The sequence below is a fragment of the Paroedura picta genome, chromosome 18 (genome assembly GCF_049243985.1).
Source record: "Paroedura picta isolate Pp20150507F chromosome 18, Ppicta_v3.0, whole genome shotgun sequence".
Classification (NCBI taxonomy): Eukaryota; Metazoa; Chordata; class Lepidosauria; order Squamata; family Gekkonidae; genus Paroedura; species Paroedura picta.
The window spans coordinates 9,546,222-9,561,955 of NC_135386.1; the positions used below are offsets into that span (position 1 = coordinate 9,546,222).

Here is a 15,734-nt window from a genome sequence, read left to right on the forward strand (position 1 = left end):
TCTGAAGCTCTGCCCATGAGGCTGGGAGTTCAATCCCAGCAGCCGGCTCAAGGTCGACTCAGCCTTCCATCCTTCCGAGGTCGGTAAAATGAGTACCCAGCTTGCTGGGGGGTAAACGGTAATGACTGGGGAAGGCACTGGCAAACCACCCCCTATAGAGTCTGCCATGAAAACGCTAGAGGGCGTCACCCCAAGGGTCAGACATGACCCGGTGCTTGCACAGGGTCAACCTTTACCTTTACCTTTAATATATAGGCTACAACTCGAAAAGCGACTCTCTTTGATTATGTGCAGTTTTTTCCCATTGCTACTACCTGAGGTCCTGAAATTGGCAACGCCAAGGTTTCAAAAGAGGGAACTCATCTATGCTGAGTGTGTTACCTCAACACCCCGATCCTACACCCTGCTGAGGAAATGGGAGGAGAGAATTGTGCTGGTCGCAGATTAAGGTAGTGGGCGATTTCATTCAAATCATCAAAAAAGGAAGTATCCTGTTAAAAGGCGTTACGAGCTCCCATTTCAGAAAAAGAGATGCCAGAGAAATATCAACATACATTTTACTAATAATGAAATCTTTCCCAATCTTGTCAAAATAGAGCAGGTTTCCAATTTTTTTAAAAAAAAATCTCAGTGAGCTTATTTTTAGACTGCCTAGTGGCTTTCACCGTTTCCCCATTACATGATTTTTATCGGCATACTTGCCCGAGAACAGCCAAACTGCTGTAATTGTGAGTTACGAAACCACTTCGACCTCCTTTGGCACATGACTGCCATTGGCCAGGGCGATCTTATTGGCATCTGGCGTGGCTTTGCGGAAGAACTTGTGGCCACGAGAATCGGTGCTGACGAAGACGTATCCTGGGGGAGACGGATAGGTGGCCGGGCAGATGGCTTGCATCTTTGGAGTGTATTCCGTACGGTACATGGTCCCTGCTTCAAAGGGTGCCGCGCAAGAAAGAGGGACATTTAACGGCTTGCAGCTCTGAGCTGGGACGACGCTGTGTGGCACGTAGTGAGCTCTGAAAGTGGTCATATCGTCAAATTTCCCCGACGGCTTGGGCATTTCCTGGGACCTCTTGATCATCTCTTGCTTGATCATATCCCAAGCTTGAAAATCATCCTTCATGGTTGTGTTCCCTTGGAAGGGGGCGTTGTTCTTCCGACTGGCTTCCAATGGTTTCACGAGGACCACCGGGTGGACTTCATGCTCAACGTAATCACGCTGGGATGTAGTATTTAAGTCCATGTTGCCTGCAGGAGGGATGTATTCTTTCGCTTTGTGGACTTCAGGCAAGGAAAGGGCCCATGGTTGAAAGCTCTCACGGAATTCGGTCACGCCGTTGAAATGAGCCTTTGATTCTGCTTTGGTGTATTCGGGCTTGAAGCTCTTTGGAAGTTCCCCCAGAAGGCCTCTGAAATCACACCGGTGGGTCGTGATGTCTTCAAAGGGTTGGCTACTTGGCCTGTACTCTTCTTTCGACCTGACCCACTTGGGTTCGAGGAGATGCGCGACGTAGTCGTTGCGATGGCTCGTGACCCCGTTGAACGGTTGGTCAGAAAGCTTGGTCATGGCGATGGGCTTAAAACTTTTCCGCGGAGCGAGCTCCTTGGGGAAAAAATCGTCTTGGAATGTCGTGCTGTTTCCAAACTTCTCAGTGGGCGGGTGGTAGGTGCTGTCTGCTTTATGAGGCTCCCTCCGTTGAATTTCCCAGGCTCTATAGTCAGCTTTAAGACAAACACAATATTTAATCACTGAATTTTGCATTCTGCGCAAGCTGTATCCGGGCTGCTAATGTTAGTTGGACAATCTTTATTACTTCTGTCAAGCCTGCTAACGGAGAGGCTATTGATTGCGCCGATAATCTCTCTGATTTCTCCCAAACATAGTCAGCCAAAGAGAGGGGGAGACACATTTGTATGAAATGGTTTGACTGAAATGGTTCCCCCTCCCCAGTGCATCCTGGGAACTGCAGCTTTGGGGTGCTGAGAAAGTGTTTTCTGGTGTCTCCCCAATGCCTGCCCTCCATAAACAAATAAACATATCACTGCCATTCTCATAGTTGGCTGAGAAGACGGAAAGGTTTTTAAAACCAGTTAAAAGTCTGTAGCGTAGATCTGCCTTAAGATGCAACAGGATGCTTTACTTTTGACTTGGAGCCTAAGATGAAGTCAGTGGAGAGCTGCACCATACTCAGCCAGAGGGTCCGCTATAAAGAGGCAGACCTCCACGTGACATAGCCCAGGAGTGGCCTAACTGTGGCTCTCCAGATGTCCATGGACTCCAATTCCCATGAGCCTCTGCCAGCTGGGCTCATGGGAATTGTAGTCCACGGACATCTAGAGAGACATGTTTGGCCACCCCTGCCATAGCCTGCCTGCCAGCCCAGCCCAAGCCAGCAACTCCTCATCTCTGGAAAAGAAGCACAAGTACGTCGTACCTTGGTATGTAGGTATCGTATTTAGCTTTCCTCCTTTGGTAAGTTTCCTCTCTAAAGGTCTTACTAGAGTCACTGGTTGTATCTTGTGAACATTATAATCTCTCCTGTAAGTCGTTCCCAGGTCCATCTCTCCGGCTGCTGGTTTGTATTCTTCTTGCAACCGAACGGGCCGATGCGCCACGTCATAGGGAAGGTAGTCAGACCTAGAGAGGGAAAGGGCAAAGAACAGAATTCAAAGGACCAAAGCCTGCAACACTAGTGAACCCAAATAAATCAACCTGTTCTTTGTGAGCTATTTCTTGAAAGGCGAGTCTGCCAAATATCCCATGGGTTACAATTATAGCTGTGACACTGAGTTGTTCTGGATTGATTTGGTATCCCTTTTTAATCAGGAGCCGATTTTTAAAAACTGATTGATGAAAACACTAGTTTCAAAGCCCGTTCCTAAGGCCTTGAAAGGGCCCCCTCCCCTGGCCCCCGGCCAGGCAGCTTAAAGTGGCTTCGGGCTGCAGCTCGCAGCCAGATCAAGTGGGGCGGGCAAGGGCTGGGCAGCTCATTAGGAGGCCTAGGACAGAGCTCCTTAGCAGGCAGTCAGCAAGCTGGAAGGCCCTCATCAGCAGGCCCAGCCTAGCAGACCAAGAGGCCCTTGTTAGGAGGCCCTCCACTACGAACCTTTGCCCAGGGCCTCTCCCCTTACCTGCTGCTGGCTCCAAACACTGAGGTGTCTGAGAGCAAAGAGGCTAGAGTCCAGGGACAGAGGGCGGGAGCTGCAGGGGCAGGGCCAATCAGGGCAAAGCTGGCTGCACCGATTGGCCCTATTCCAACTTGGACAGCCGGACACGTCCCACCCCCTAGGCTGTTTCATAAATATATAGAGGAACAACAATGGATATGGATAAATGTCTTCTTAGGGAGAGACATGTCTTGGAGAGAACTGCCAAGAAAACAACTGCCAACCTCAATATGGGCAACCCTCCTTTTTAGAATTACCAATCTATAAAGGCCAGTTCGGCTAATTTTCTAAATTCTATTGAATTTAATAACAGCGGTGGTCAAGTTAGTCATTAGCCATGTCGTGGTTCTGTTGGGAAGTGGGGATCTCAGCAGCAGCCAAACAGAAGTGGTTGCCCATTGAACACCTCCGCTTAGCACCCCTTGTTTTCCTTGGTGGTCTCCCATCCAAGACATAACCAGAGCCTCTGAGATCTGACAAGCTGACCAAGCCTGAGACATTCGAGTCAGGCCTGTTGACTCTTAGACCAGGGGTAGTCAACCTGTGGTCCTCCAGATGTTCTTGGGCTACAATTCCCATGAGAATTCTCATGGGAATTGTAGTCCATGAACATCTGGAGGACCACAGGTTGACTACCCCTGTCTTAGACGATGCCAGATCTTGCCCATTGCTCCCCGGTCGTGATTTCTTGTGATGCGAGGCCTTCTCCAGCTCCACCTCCCAGAGCGGCATTTACCTGAACGTTGTGATCCCTTCCATTTTCCCGCCATGTTTTTGGAACTCGTGTTTGGGCTTGAGGCTCTGGGGAGGAGGGATGTTGGCATACTGAGGGTATTTGTCCACGTATTCCGTCATGAGGCAAGAGTCTCCTCCATGGTCATAAATCCGCGTCGGGTTGTGAGGGCAACGGTGGCGCCTTCGGTTGAACAAGCACACGCCCATCCATGCCGGGGGGGGAAACAAAGGGGAGAAACATGAACTTAAGAACTGCAAAACAGCAAGAAGAAAAGGCGTCGCGGCTGATTCCTGGAGCTTTCAAGGAGACAACTGTTTTGTTGCAGGGCAATAATCGTTAGCAGTTAATGCCATGCTCAAGAAGCCTCAATTTGGCACGGCGCAAGCAGCAGCACTTGTGTCCAGTGGCCTGTTGTTATGCAGATGTCCCCACTTTCCCTGTCTGCCATTTTCCTGGGCCTCATACTGGTACCCACAGCGAGGGCAGCCTCTCAATGGGTTGGGGAAGCCAGACTGGTCTCTCCGGTGACTCCTGCACTGCTCTGATCATTGTCGGACGGAACGGGATGAGGACCTCTTCACGGGTCTTTGCTCGGGGGGGGGGGGGGGATTTCTATGTTGCCTCTCCAGAGTTTGCTCTGAAGGAGCTCGCAAAAAGAATTATATAGTAAAAACACAATGTGAGAATGATCCATCTCAGGCCAAGCCATAAAAGCATGCCAGGAGTATAAAACAACATTCAGCAGTGTTAAACTGGAGCTTTGCAGGTTTGCTTGGAGAGAAATAAAGGATGGTACTTCTGTCAACAGACCAGGGTTTTTTCTTTTTTGGGGGGGGGGGGTGTAACAGAAAGGGAACTTGCAGGGCCTGCAAAACGGAGCTCTTCTGCCAGGCCTTTGGTTGAGGCCAGGGCTACAGGGTCCCTCCTCAGGCTAGGTACTACATCTACCCAACCACCCCAGATCTGCTCCAGGGATCAAGGAATTTGGCTGCCAATCTTGTGGCTCGTAAGGGGATTTACGGCCTTAGGGCTGATGGGTTTTATATAGGGGCTTTTATGTTTGTAAGCCACCATGAGTCTTTGGAAAGTGGCAGGATATTATTATTATTATTATTATTATTATTATTATTATTATTATTAGATTTATTCCCCGCCACTCCCGAAACTGGCTCGTGGCACGTTACAAAGTCTTAAACCCCATTAAAACCCCAATACAAGCTCAATAAGTAGCAGTAGTAGTAGTAGTAGTAGTAGTAGTAGTAGTAGTAGTAGTAGTAGTAGTAGTAGTAGTAAAAGTAGAAGTAGTAGTGGTGGTGTTTAAGGCCCTTTGAGGTATCTCCCAACATTTTTTTCTATAATTGCATAAAAGGAAGCATCTTAAAGTTCACTGCGTACCTGAAAGTTAGACAGAAATATCCTGCAGCCTATCTCACCTCCTCTTCTGTCGGCTTCTCCTTCAGCAGTTGTCAGGAGATAAGGTCTATTGTTTGGGAACTGATGAATTGTGACATCAGAAGGGGCATCATCCAATCATTATTCTCCCTGGCTTTTCCCCACCTTTCTCCTCCTTTTTTTCACTTGTGAACTTCCTGGAAAGCTTCGCTCGGCAAATAGCGGTCAATTCGCATCTTCAGCTCTTCTGGGACCTCTTCTTTGCCCCACCCAAATGTTCTGCGATTATTTGAAGGTGATAATTTCATTAACCAGGATAATCTTTCCTATCATGTCAGAGGCCGGTACAGCCAGAATTTGCCTGAAAAATCATACCTTACTGCATGGCATTAATTACTCAACTTGCATCTAATATAGCTTATATAGGAAGACTGTGTTTTGATCACCTGGGACAAGTCTTCCTGACCCCAAGTTATTGGAAGGGGATGTGTTCCCCCCTCTCTGAAAGCTATATTGTAGCTTTTTGGCACCACAGTTGAAGAGGGATGTAGACAAACTGGAGTGTATCCAGGGCAACAAAGATGGTGAGAGGTTTGGAGACCAAGACGTATGAGGAAAGGTTGGGGGGAGCTTGGTCTATTTAGTCTGGAGAGGAGACGACTGAGAGGGGATTTGATAGCCATCTTCAAGTATTTAAAAGGCTGCCATATGAAGGATGGAGCAGAGTTGTTCTCTCTTCCCCTGGAGGGACGGACCAGAACCAATGGGTTGAAATTAATTCTAAAGAAATTCCGTCTAAACATCAAGAAGAAGTTCCTGACAGCGGTTTTTCAGTGGAACAGGCTTCCTCGGGAGGTGGTGGGTTCTCCATCTTTGGAGATGTTTAAACAAAGGCTGGATGGCCACCTAACGGAGAGGCTGATTCTGTGAAGGTTCAAGGGGGTGGCAGGTGACAGTGTCACCAATGATGACAGCACCCTCCCTTGAAAGTCCTCATTATTTAAAGGACATGGGGAAGAACATACACTGGCACCACAACTGTGAAAATCCACAGGAAGATGGATTCAAGTGGGTGGCCAGGTTGGTCTCAAGCAGCACAACAAAAATTGAGTCCCATGGCACCTTGAAGACCAACAAAGATTTATTCAAGGCGTGTTGGTCTTCAAGGTGCGTTGGTCTTCAAGGTGCTATGGGACTCAATTTCGATCCTCAGGAAGGTCAGACATGCGAAGTACCATGCCCGGAACGATTTCGATGCTTGTGGATTGACTCCCAAGAAAATCAGGAGTAAATTGAGCATGTAGAAAAGCCTATATCTCTTTTTTTATTTTTGATGGGCAAACATCTTATGCTGCGCTCGGGGCTGGAGTGAGACGGAAATCGTCACGGACGTGATGTCCATCCATCCCGCCCCCTCCCCGAGTGCGGCATAAGAAAAGCCAGCAGGCGGGCAACGACCCTGCTCATTCTGCTGCTGCTGCTGCTGCCTCCTCTGCTGCCCGTCTCCCATACCCATTCCTCCTGCACCCATAGTCCTGGCAGCAGGATCGGGCACGGAAGACAGGCCCTGGCAGCGGTGGAGTGAGCGGGCTCAGTGCCAGACCTGCCCAGCTGCCACCCTGCCCATTCTTTGGGTGGCCCCTGGCACGGCAGCCGCCAGCAAGGATCAGATTCCTGCAGGTTGTGTTTCCACATTGCCTGTGACAATCTGGTTCTCAGGATAAAAATTCTTTTTCCTGAATGAGGTGTCCCAAATGAAGAATCTGAGTAAATGTTGGGAGGCGGGCTAATAAAGATGCAAATAAAGGAGCATTCAAACAAGAAACCGCTGAGCCTGCTGTAAGAAACGTCCTGGGGAAAGGGCTTGATTCTGAGGAAGGCAGAAAGTGGGGGTTGAATGCTGGCAGACTGGGAGATTACAGCAGACTGGCTCATGAATGCAAGGGCGGTCATCCAGCATGGAAAAGTGTGCAATTATCCCTGCTGCACTTCCGAATCAACATTTCCGATGGCTGGGATCGCTGGAAGGTCTACAGCAGCTCCCTGGCTGTGAAAATTGCATCCAGGAGATGCTCCGTTTCATCAGTTATTGCTTAGCTCCTCCTGGGAACATCCATAGTATCCCTGTCTGATGCTGGACTAGATGGAGTTTGGAACGACCCATCCAGGTAAATCTTACATTCTAAGGACATCCTACCAAAGATGGCACCAACTAAAGCTCTTTGGGGCTGGCTACAAGAGAACCTGGTTGTTGCCTTGGATCCCCCCCCCCCCCCCCCCGTTCCAGACTTGGGTTTGCTACCAGGCACACCTAACAGGACAGGCACTCAGGTTCCTGGCTGTGGCTGGAAAGTCATTTTCTTGAGCTCTGCTTTAAGCTCTGCAACTGATGGGAGGATTTAAGAGGAATTAAATCCTTTTTTTTCCACAGAAGCATCCCACACTCAGCTGTAAGCAATACCTGGTATGAGGTCCAAATATATCTTTTCACAACAAGGCCACGGACCTGTATACGTCTTACTGAGAGCTGTAAGGGAGCCAACACTCATTGTGCACAAATGCAGTGATGGGAACGTCTTTGTGGTTTTTAAAAACACGAAAGAAAATAACTTCTCTCCAAAATGGCCCTTTGCAAAAATCTAGCCAGGCCTTTCATGGTGCAGACGAATGATATTGCCTTACTGCTCTATTGCTGGACATATCTGGCTGCATAACTATTTCTTTCACTGTCGTGGCTGTCTGCAAAGAATCCAGAGGACTTTGTCAAGCGAGCTGGAAAAAAAATGGTTAATTTCCCCCTTTCTTTGGGATTAGAGATGAGCAGTTTCAGTACATCGTGTGCATGCATCTGAGCATGAATTAAACAGATGGGAGAGAAGGCACTTTATTAAAACACTAGGGGCCAAGCCCGATGCATTGAGGAATACAACGGGTGCTAGATTGGGGGGGGGGGGGTGTGGAAGAACTCTGTGAACAGCCTCCCCCTCCCTCTCCCCCCAGGACCTGGAAAGGCCGCAGGCAGCTGTTAGGGAAATCACCAGCAGGGGCAGCTCTCACGCAACAGGGATCTGCAGCCTCCGAGCCTCAGAGGGAAGTGGAAGGAGGAGGGGGTGGTCAGGGGTGGGGGATGGAAGGTGATTGGCCGGCCGCTGGACAGACGGGCAAGCCGGTTGGAGGAGGAGGCACTCGGGGGTGGCACTTAAGCCATGAGACAGGCTCCTCCTCCAAGGCCTGACCAGAAATATATTATGTGGAGCAGATTTATACACACACAGTAGGGTGGCACACACCTGCACTGGACTGTAGAGAACTGATGCGCTCTGAACATCCCACCAATAAAAACAGCGTCTCAAAGGTTTATGGAGGACTGCACCATGCAGGGGGGGAAAGAAGAATGCATGTGTGTATGCCGCTCTTAGCAGTCGCCAAGTAAATGCCAAGCACAGTCTTCTTAACGCTTACTAATGTTGTGCCACGGCTATCATGAGACACACGCTAAATAAAACGCTAAATTGTTTGCAGGTTGCACACTGGCTTAGCCTGCAGCAGGACCTTTCCAGGGCTGTTGTTTGGGGCATAAAAAGGTCAAGGTAAAGGTCTCCCCTGTGCAAGCACCGAGTCATGTCTGACCCTTGGGGTGACGCCCTCCAGCGTTTTCATGGCACACTCAACACGGGGTGGTTTGCCAGTGCCTTCCCCGGTCATTACCGTTTACCCCCCAGCAAGCTGGGTCCTCATTTTACCGACCTCAGAAGGATGGAAGGCTGAGTCGACCTTGAGCCGGCTGCTGGGATCGAACTCCCAGCCTCATGGGCAGAGTTTTCAGACTGCATGTCTGCTGCCTTACCACTCTGCGCCACAAGAGGCTCTTTGGGGCATACCTGTCCTTAAAAGCAGGTTGTTTGGGGCATACCTGTCCTTAAAAGCAGCAGATATTTTTCTAAGGTTTCTTTTCCTCTTGGAAACCCTGGTATGGGGCAGGCTCAGCTCCCCAGGTAACCAATCTTCCCATTCAAACAGCAACTAGCAGTGCTGTGGCAAATCCAGCACGCTGCCTAAATCAATAACTAATTGAGTGTTTATTGACTGCAAAACCCCTGGCCATGTTTATTTTCGAATCCATTTGTTTGTATGAGTGTTTTTGGAGCGGAACAGCTTGGAAACACATTCAAAGCCCTTTAGTCTCTGCCAGTGTCGTATTGCCCAAAGTTGACATTGGCTCGGAGTCAAAACGCTGCTTGGCGACGTGCGATGCCACTTAAACACCACCACCCCACCCTAGTCAACAAGTGAGACTTCTCCGATAGCCTCTATTGCCTTTGAAACTGGGGTTTTGAAAGCAGGCATGCGAGGCTGCTGTTCAAAGACAAGCAAGACTGACGCAGAGAGATACTTTCCTGAGACCCCTGGACTCTTATCAGCTTCAAATGATGTAACTCGGCCCTTTTAGGTTGATGAAATTGGATTGTGGCTGCTGTTTGAGGCAAGGACCCCCACTCTGCCAAAGATCCTGCATTCATATGTATATGCTAAAAGCGGGCAGGAAGGAGGAGGAAGCCCCCCGCCCCCCCCCCCCCCCCCCCCGTGAACTGTTGCTGCGGGAGGCGAGAATTGGCCCTGGAGCCGCCACCTCGGGAAATATCACTGAGCAGGGCGGGAGACCTCCTCCGTGCTGCAGGCTCTCAGTGGGAGTGGGGCCAGGGAGGCAGTGGAAATGGGCGTGCAAGCCACCAGCTCCCGGCACTTGGCACAGGGAGGCAGCTGCATTGGCCACCCTTGCCAGGAAGGCAGCAGGCGGGCCAGGGACCATGGAGGGAGGTGGGAGATGGGGGAGGAGGTGGCGTGCGCGACTGGGCCAGGGAGAGTAGCGGGGCGCACTGGCACAGGCATCCTTCCCAAGTCCGCGGGAAGGTAGGAAGCATGTGCGGGGGGGGGGGGCGGTAGCAAGGCAGGTGTGCAGCAGGGCATGGTGGAGGATAGCTGGAGGGGTGCCCCAAACTCCCGGGTTGATCTGGGGGTACTAGTCCTGGCTGGCAGAGGCTCCAAAAAGCGCGGCAGCCCCTCTGAATGGCCTGGAGGTGAGGGCCCTTCCCCCAAGGCCCAATCAGAGGGCCGGCACATTGTGAGAAGTACCTTGCACATTTTATTATATCGGATAAATTAAAATTCAAGGTATGCATCGCTTTCATCGGCAAGCTTTATTTCTCCCCCTGCCACTGGAAGGGAAAGCAGCAGCTGAGAGACTCCGCCAGGAATGGAACAGACTCCTGTAAGCAAGCAGAACTCTGCTGCACCTTTGCTTCCAGAGCAGTGGATCCAATTCTAACTAATAAAGATGCCATTGAACTGTCTACTACACAGCATGGAAGGAAGTATAACCAAAGCAGTGAACTGGACCTGCAGCAAACAGAAATACTGGGGGCACCCTCCTCTATGGATTACTAGTTTGGAGTCACCAGGTTGCTGTTCAATTCATTTCCTTCTCATGCCAACTGGAGTTCTCTCCCAGCACATGGGCAGGGAACTACTGAAACATATACAGAAATACTCTGGCGGGGTCCAGCAAATCAAATCAATTTTTTATTGCTTGTAGACCTGCCAATCCTTTGAAGCCATGAAATGGAACCAAGATTATGGAATCCCCTCTCTCTCGATCACTGTCTTCTACCATCCGGCGAAGTCTTCTCTGTGTCTTCTGCCGTACCCTAACTGACCCTCATCCTTGTATGTTTTCAATTGCTGGTTTTAGATAGACAAGTAGATATACCGTTTTTAAAGTTGATTTTTTAGTGTCGTTTACATGGCTCTTTGCTGCCTTGGGGAAACTAACTGGACAGAAAGGCAAAATTACAAGCGTTTTTGAATAACAATGAATAAAAAGAATCTGCATATAGAAAAAGCCAGTGTGTGTATTCAAGAATCTTTTAAATAGAAACCCTCCCTAGCCACCCCCATGCCTGTCCAACTTTTGACTAATAGCTACACACTGCATTGCTGGAAATGTTGAGCTGAATTTGGCTGAGCGACTCTACACTTCACACAGTTGTCATGGTTGGTGTGTATCTTATTGATGTCTCCCCCAGCAACTATTGTGTATTGTGAATAAGGCATTAAACACCGCTGGACCTGTGCCTAAAGCCAGAGCTTTCCTTCTGTTGTGGGAAACTACAGAATGACATCTCTGTGCATGCTGTCCAAAGAGCTTCCTGAGCTCCAGGCACTCTCAGTTTCCCCAAATGCCAACGCACACCCGTGTTGAAAGAATACATGTATGCTCATGGGGAGCATCAGTATGCATTGGTGAGGGGGGGGGGAGGGAGAGAGAAAATTAAATAATTTTCTGTAGCTATTGTTGGGCTAAGGTAAAGGTATCCCCTGTGCAAGCACTGAGTTATGTCTGACCCTTGGGGTGACGCCCTCTAATGTTTTCATGGCAGACTCAATACGGGGTGGTTTGCCAGTGCCTTCCCCAGTCATTACCGTTTACCCCCCAGCAGCAAGCTGGGTACTCATTTTACCGACCTCGGAAAGATGGGAGGCTGAGTCAACCTTGAGCCGGCTGCTGGGAATGAACTCCCAGCCTCATGGGCAGAACTTTCAGACTGCATGTCTGCTGCCTTACCACTCTGCGCCACAAGAGGCTCTCTATTGTTGGGCTAGCCCTACCCAAAGCAGAGGTTTGCTGTTCTGAACCATCAATTAAAAAAACAAAATTCATCACTACGTATTTTTTTTCTGCCTTTCGTCTAAGAAACTCAGCCATACTCTCTGCAAATGTGTGACGTAGGTTAGAAGGAGGAACAGTTTCAAAACTGTGCAGGAATTAGAACCCAGGCCTCCCTGCTACAAAGTCCTCTGTTTACTACTCTTGACAAATTGCAACACTAGAAGAGTGAATGTGTGTGTGTGTGTGGGGGGGGGATTGCACCAGCCAGTCTTTCACTATTGGAATAAGATGTAAAAAATCCTTATATTTAATGCACCCTTTTAAAATCCCACCCTTCCTCCAAGGGGCACATGACAGTATACACACGACTCTATTCCATTTTATCCTCACCCCACAGTGAAGAAGGTGTATGGCTTCACATGATCCCACTGATCCAAAGTTAACCAGGAAGTCCCAAGGCCACTGGAGATTTGAACTACAGCCTAAGAACCACACATTTGACTGTAGTCAGTGTGCCAAACTGGCCACCCCTGCATATGCATTCAGCCAGCATGCTGCAGCAGTCAGGGTGCCAAACTAGGATCTACGAGACCTGGCAGGGCCACATGGGGATTGTAGTCCGTGGGGCACATGGAGAGCCGCAGTTTGGCCACCCCTGTGTATGCATTCAGCCAGCATGCTGCAGCAGTCAGAGATCTGGGAGACCTGAGTTCGAATCCCCACTCTGCCATCGAGGCTGCCTTAGCTACTTCACAGGGCTGTTGTGCACGGGGCTCGTTGGTGTCGGGATAAAAACTAAGAGGCAGAGAAGAATGCTGTAAGCTATTCTAGGTCCCGAGCAGGGGGACCAAAGCGGGGTATAAATATCAAAATGCTGATGTCATCACAAGCCGACACGGTTAGGAGGGCGCAGCCCGGCTGCAAAAAAAAAAAGGCGCTTCGGGGCAGAGCCCTCTTCTGCGCGCGGCCACCCTCCCCCGAAAGCCCTACGGACACGCGTGTAGGACGCGCGTCACGTGCGAACGCGCTGTCCCCGCCTCCTTGGCGGTCCGGGCGGGGAACGAATAATGGAGGCCCCGGCTCGCCCCTTCCTTACCCGCAGGTGCAAATCTGGCACAGGCACTGCGGCGGCTTCATCCTCCCGGCCGCGGCGGCTCCTTCGCCCTCGCTCTCCTTCGCCGCGCGGTAACCAGGGAAGCGCCCCGTCGCCTAGCAACCCCGCCCGGCATCCCTCTCCGCCCGCAACAGGCCCCTCCCGGCTTCCGTCACAGCGCGGCGCGCAGGCCGTCCTCCCCGGCCGGCAGCGTGCGGCGGCCCCGCCCTTTGGCGCCTGCGCGTTGGTGCGGGGAGGAGAGAGGCACTTCCGGCAGCGGCCTCGAGGGCGTGGGGAGCCGCACTTCCGCCTTCCGTCGCTGGCCGGTTCGGGCGCGCAGGTTGGCTGAGTTGTGTATATTTTAATTTTATTTGTATTACATTTTATTTGTGTTTAATATTATTTGGGGCCAGGACCGAAAAAGCCCTAGCTCTAGTTGAGGCCAGTTTTATTTATTTTTGGACCGGGGATCCTGAGCAAGTTGATATTTCAGTTTTTAATGTGATTTTGCTTGATATTTGTGTGGTATTTTATTTTGTAGTGTATTTCATATATTTATAATATATGTTGTCTTTGTTTCATATGAGCCAGATTCCAGTTCAGTGCACTTTACAGACCTACCAGGTTTCCAAGGTATAAGCTTTTGGGCAGGGGTAGTCAAATTGCGGCCCTCCAGATGTCCATGGACTTCAATTCCCACAAGCCCCTGCCAGCATTCGCTGGCAGGGGCTTCTGGGAATTGTAGTCCATGGACATCTGGAGGGCCGCAGTTTGACTACCCCTGCTTTTGAGAGTCAAAGCTCCTTTCATCATATTTGTGTTTATTTTGTTCTGTTTCTTCCACATCTCTCAGTTGTTTTGTTGTTTCTCTTTTTGCCTTGTGTAACCCCAGCATGGATCACACCATTTGTTAAAAAACAACACAACAATATCAAATTGTTGCCTATAAATACCGCTGAAAGCAACAGCATATTGTAAACTAAGACACTTGCCACTGGAAAAAAAAAACAGGAATGGCAAAAGCTCAGTATTCCTAAACCAAGAATCTTGGAGTTTTCTAAGAATCAGTAGAGCAGAGCCTTCTTAAACTAAGCTGGTTGGCTTTTTAACAGTGGTTCCTTCTGAATGGATCTGGAAGAAGTGATAGTTGTTTTCATCGTTCCGCAGGGTTGGGATTCTCAGTAGATTTTGTTCGACTAACTTGTATGCGAGCACCCCTTAAGCCAGTGGTTCTCATCCTGAGGTTCGGGACCCCTCTGTGGGTCGAATGACCCTTTCTCAGGGGTCGTGGCAGGCCAAGCAGCTTGGCCGGGGGGAGGGGGGGCACCATCCACACAACAGCCTTGCGGGGTAGATTGAGATAGAGTGTTCGTCTGTCTGAAGCAGCAGAAAAGAGCGAGATCGGCATGGTGGGACAAGAGGCAGAGCAGAACTGAGAAACCATGGGGGAAAAAATGTATATACCATCATGAACAATGGATCTTCACCCCATTGGTCAGCTTCGGTTTAATTTTGGTGAAAGAACACTTGCATAGTTTTATGGTTGGGGAGTCACCACAACATGAGGAACTGTATTAAAGGTCACGGCATTAGGAAGGTTGAGGACCACTGCCTTAAGCTACGAGGACTTGCTTTTTTGTTGATTTTAGTACATTTTCATATTATGTCTTTTTTCAAAGGAGCTCTGGATAGCGTATTTGGACTTTTCCATCTGTATTTTATTTGCACAGCAGCTCTGTGAGATGGGATGGGCCAAGGTGAATGACTGACACAAGATCATCCATCCAGGAGGTTTCATGTTAGTGAGGGGATCTAAATTCCGTTTTTCATAACAGAGTTTCTGTTGCGATTTAGAGGAACATTTGTACTGGTGTCCTAGCTCTTTTACCTCCCTCTGTCCCTTCCCCTCTCTCTCCCCCTTCCTCCTCTCTCTCTCTCTCTGTAAGAGAGAGTGCTCTGTGTAAGAGAGAGTGCTATTTTGATGGCAATATAATTAAGGTAAGAGGTTGGAAAAGTATTTAGTTGACTTAGTCTGTATCACCTTCTTTGTTCTGTCCATCTTGATCTGCTACATTAGCAGTATATTGCTAGGCATAGATATTCCAGCTTGTGCCCATTTAAATCACTTGGTTTAGAGTGGATTACCTCTTCCTATAATTATAGCACTAGTGTAGCTTAAACTGTTCCTATCCCCTTGAAGCTTAAAAAAAAACTTGCTGCTTAAACTTCTTATTAAAAAAAATTGTTTCCTTTACTGTAGACTTAATCAGCCATGGTTCTCACTAGTTTGGGCAAGATGTCTGGACTTCAGAAAAAGACAGCCTGTATCAGGAATATATGTATACTAGCACATGTGGACCACGGTAAGAACTTATGCATGCTGAACAATAACTCTGTTTATTAATGAATGCACAGCATCTTGACTCTTAAAAAAAAAACATGTCTAGTTGATTGCTGCTTTTATTTTATTTTTATTTTTCCATTTGTATGCAACCCTTTCTTTGGGGACTCAGGGCAGCTCTCAGCAATAATAAAGATAACACAATATAACAAAATAGCCTATCCTTAACACTATTTCGCTCCCTTATATATTTGGGAAACAGCCTCCTGGGAGGAGACTGTCCGGGACCCTGTCCGTACAGGTCCACCCTGATTGGCCCTCCCCCTCCAGCTCC

General features: G+C 49.2%; 2 protein-coding genes across 5 annotated transcripts in view; one reads left to right on the top strand and one right to left on the bottom strand.

Moving 5' to 3' along the window:
- Window positions 1-539: 539 nt before the first annotated feature.
- On the bottom strand, window positions 540-13,226 carry SAXO2 (stabilizer of axonemal microtubules 2). Of its 2 annotated transcripts, none has more exons than XM_077317883.1 (4): window positions 13,063-13,226; window positions 3,908-4,087; window positions 2,439-2,641; window positions 540-1,725 (listed from the first exon to the last, which is right to left on the bottom strand). In XM_077317883.1, exons 1-4 carry the CDS (start codon window positions 13,101-13,103, stop codon window positions 734-736), a joined length of 1,416 nt encoding a protein of 471 aa, XP_077173998.1. In that variant the 5' UTR covers window positions 13,104-13,226; the 3' UTR covers window positions 540-733. The 2 variants fall into 2 exon arrangements, with proteins under 2 accessions (XP_077173998.1, XP_077173999.1); XM_077317884.1 differs by lacking the exon at window positions 13,063-13,226 and adding an exon at window positions 5,303-6,679.
- A 54-nt stretch (window positions 13,227-13,280) lies between these two features.
- The window catches only part of EFL1 (elongation factor like GTPase 1), a 103,398-nt gene continuing 100,944 nt past the window's right edge, over window positions 13,281-15,734 (top strand). For 2 of the 3 annotated variants that reach the window (XR_013227433.1, XM_077317880.1), the window contains exons 1-2: window positions 13,281-13,399; window positions 15,320-15,422. Coding sequence is in view for 2 of the 3 variants with exons in the window: in XM_077317880.1 (XP_077173995.1) it covers window positions 15,332-15,422 (91 nt within the window). In the remaining variant the exon portion in view is untranslated. Of the gene's footprint in view, window positions 13,409-15,319; window positions 15,423-15,734 lie in introns of all 3 variants that reach the window. The other variant, XM_077317881.1, reaches the window with a different exon arrangement.

Bases quoted from the DNA above. Each gene is read 5' to 3' on its own strand.
- SAXO2 (XM_077317883.1), bottom strand. From the start codon at position 13,103: ATGAAGCCGCCGCAGTGCCTGTGCCAGATTTGCACCTGCGG. The intron at 2,642-3,907 runs GTAAATGCCGCT...TTCCCTCTCTAG, and splicing joins GAAGGGATCACAACGTTCAG to GTCTGACTACCTTCCCTATG. The intron at 1,726-2,438 runs GTACGACGTACT...TTTGTCTTAAAG, and splicing joins TACGATACCTACATACCAAG to CTGACTATAGAGCCTGGGAA.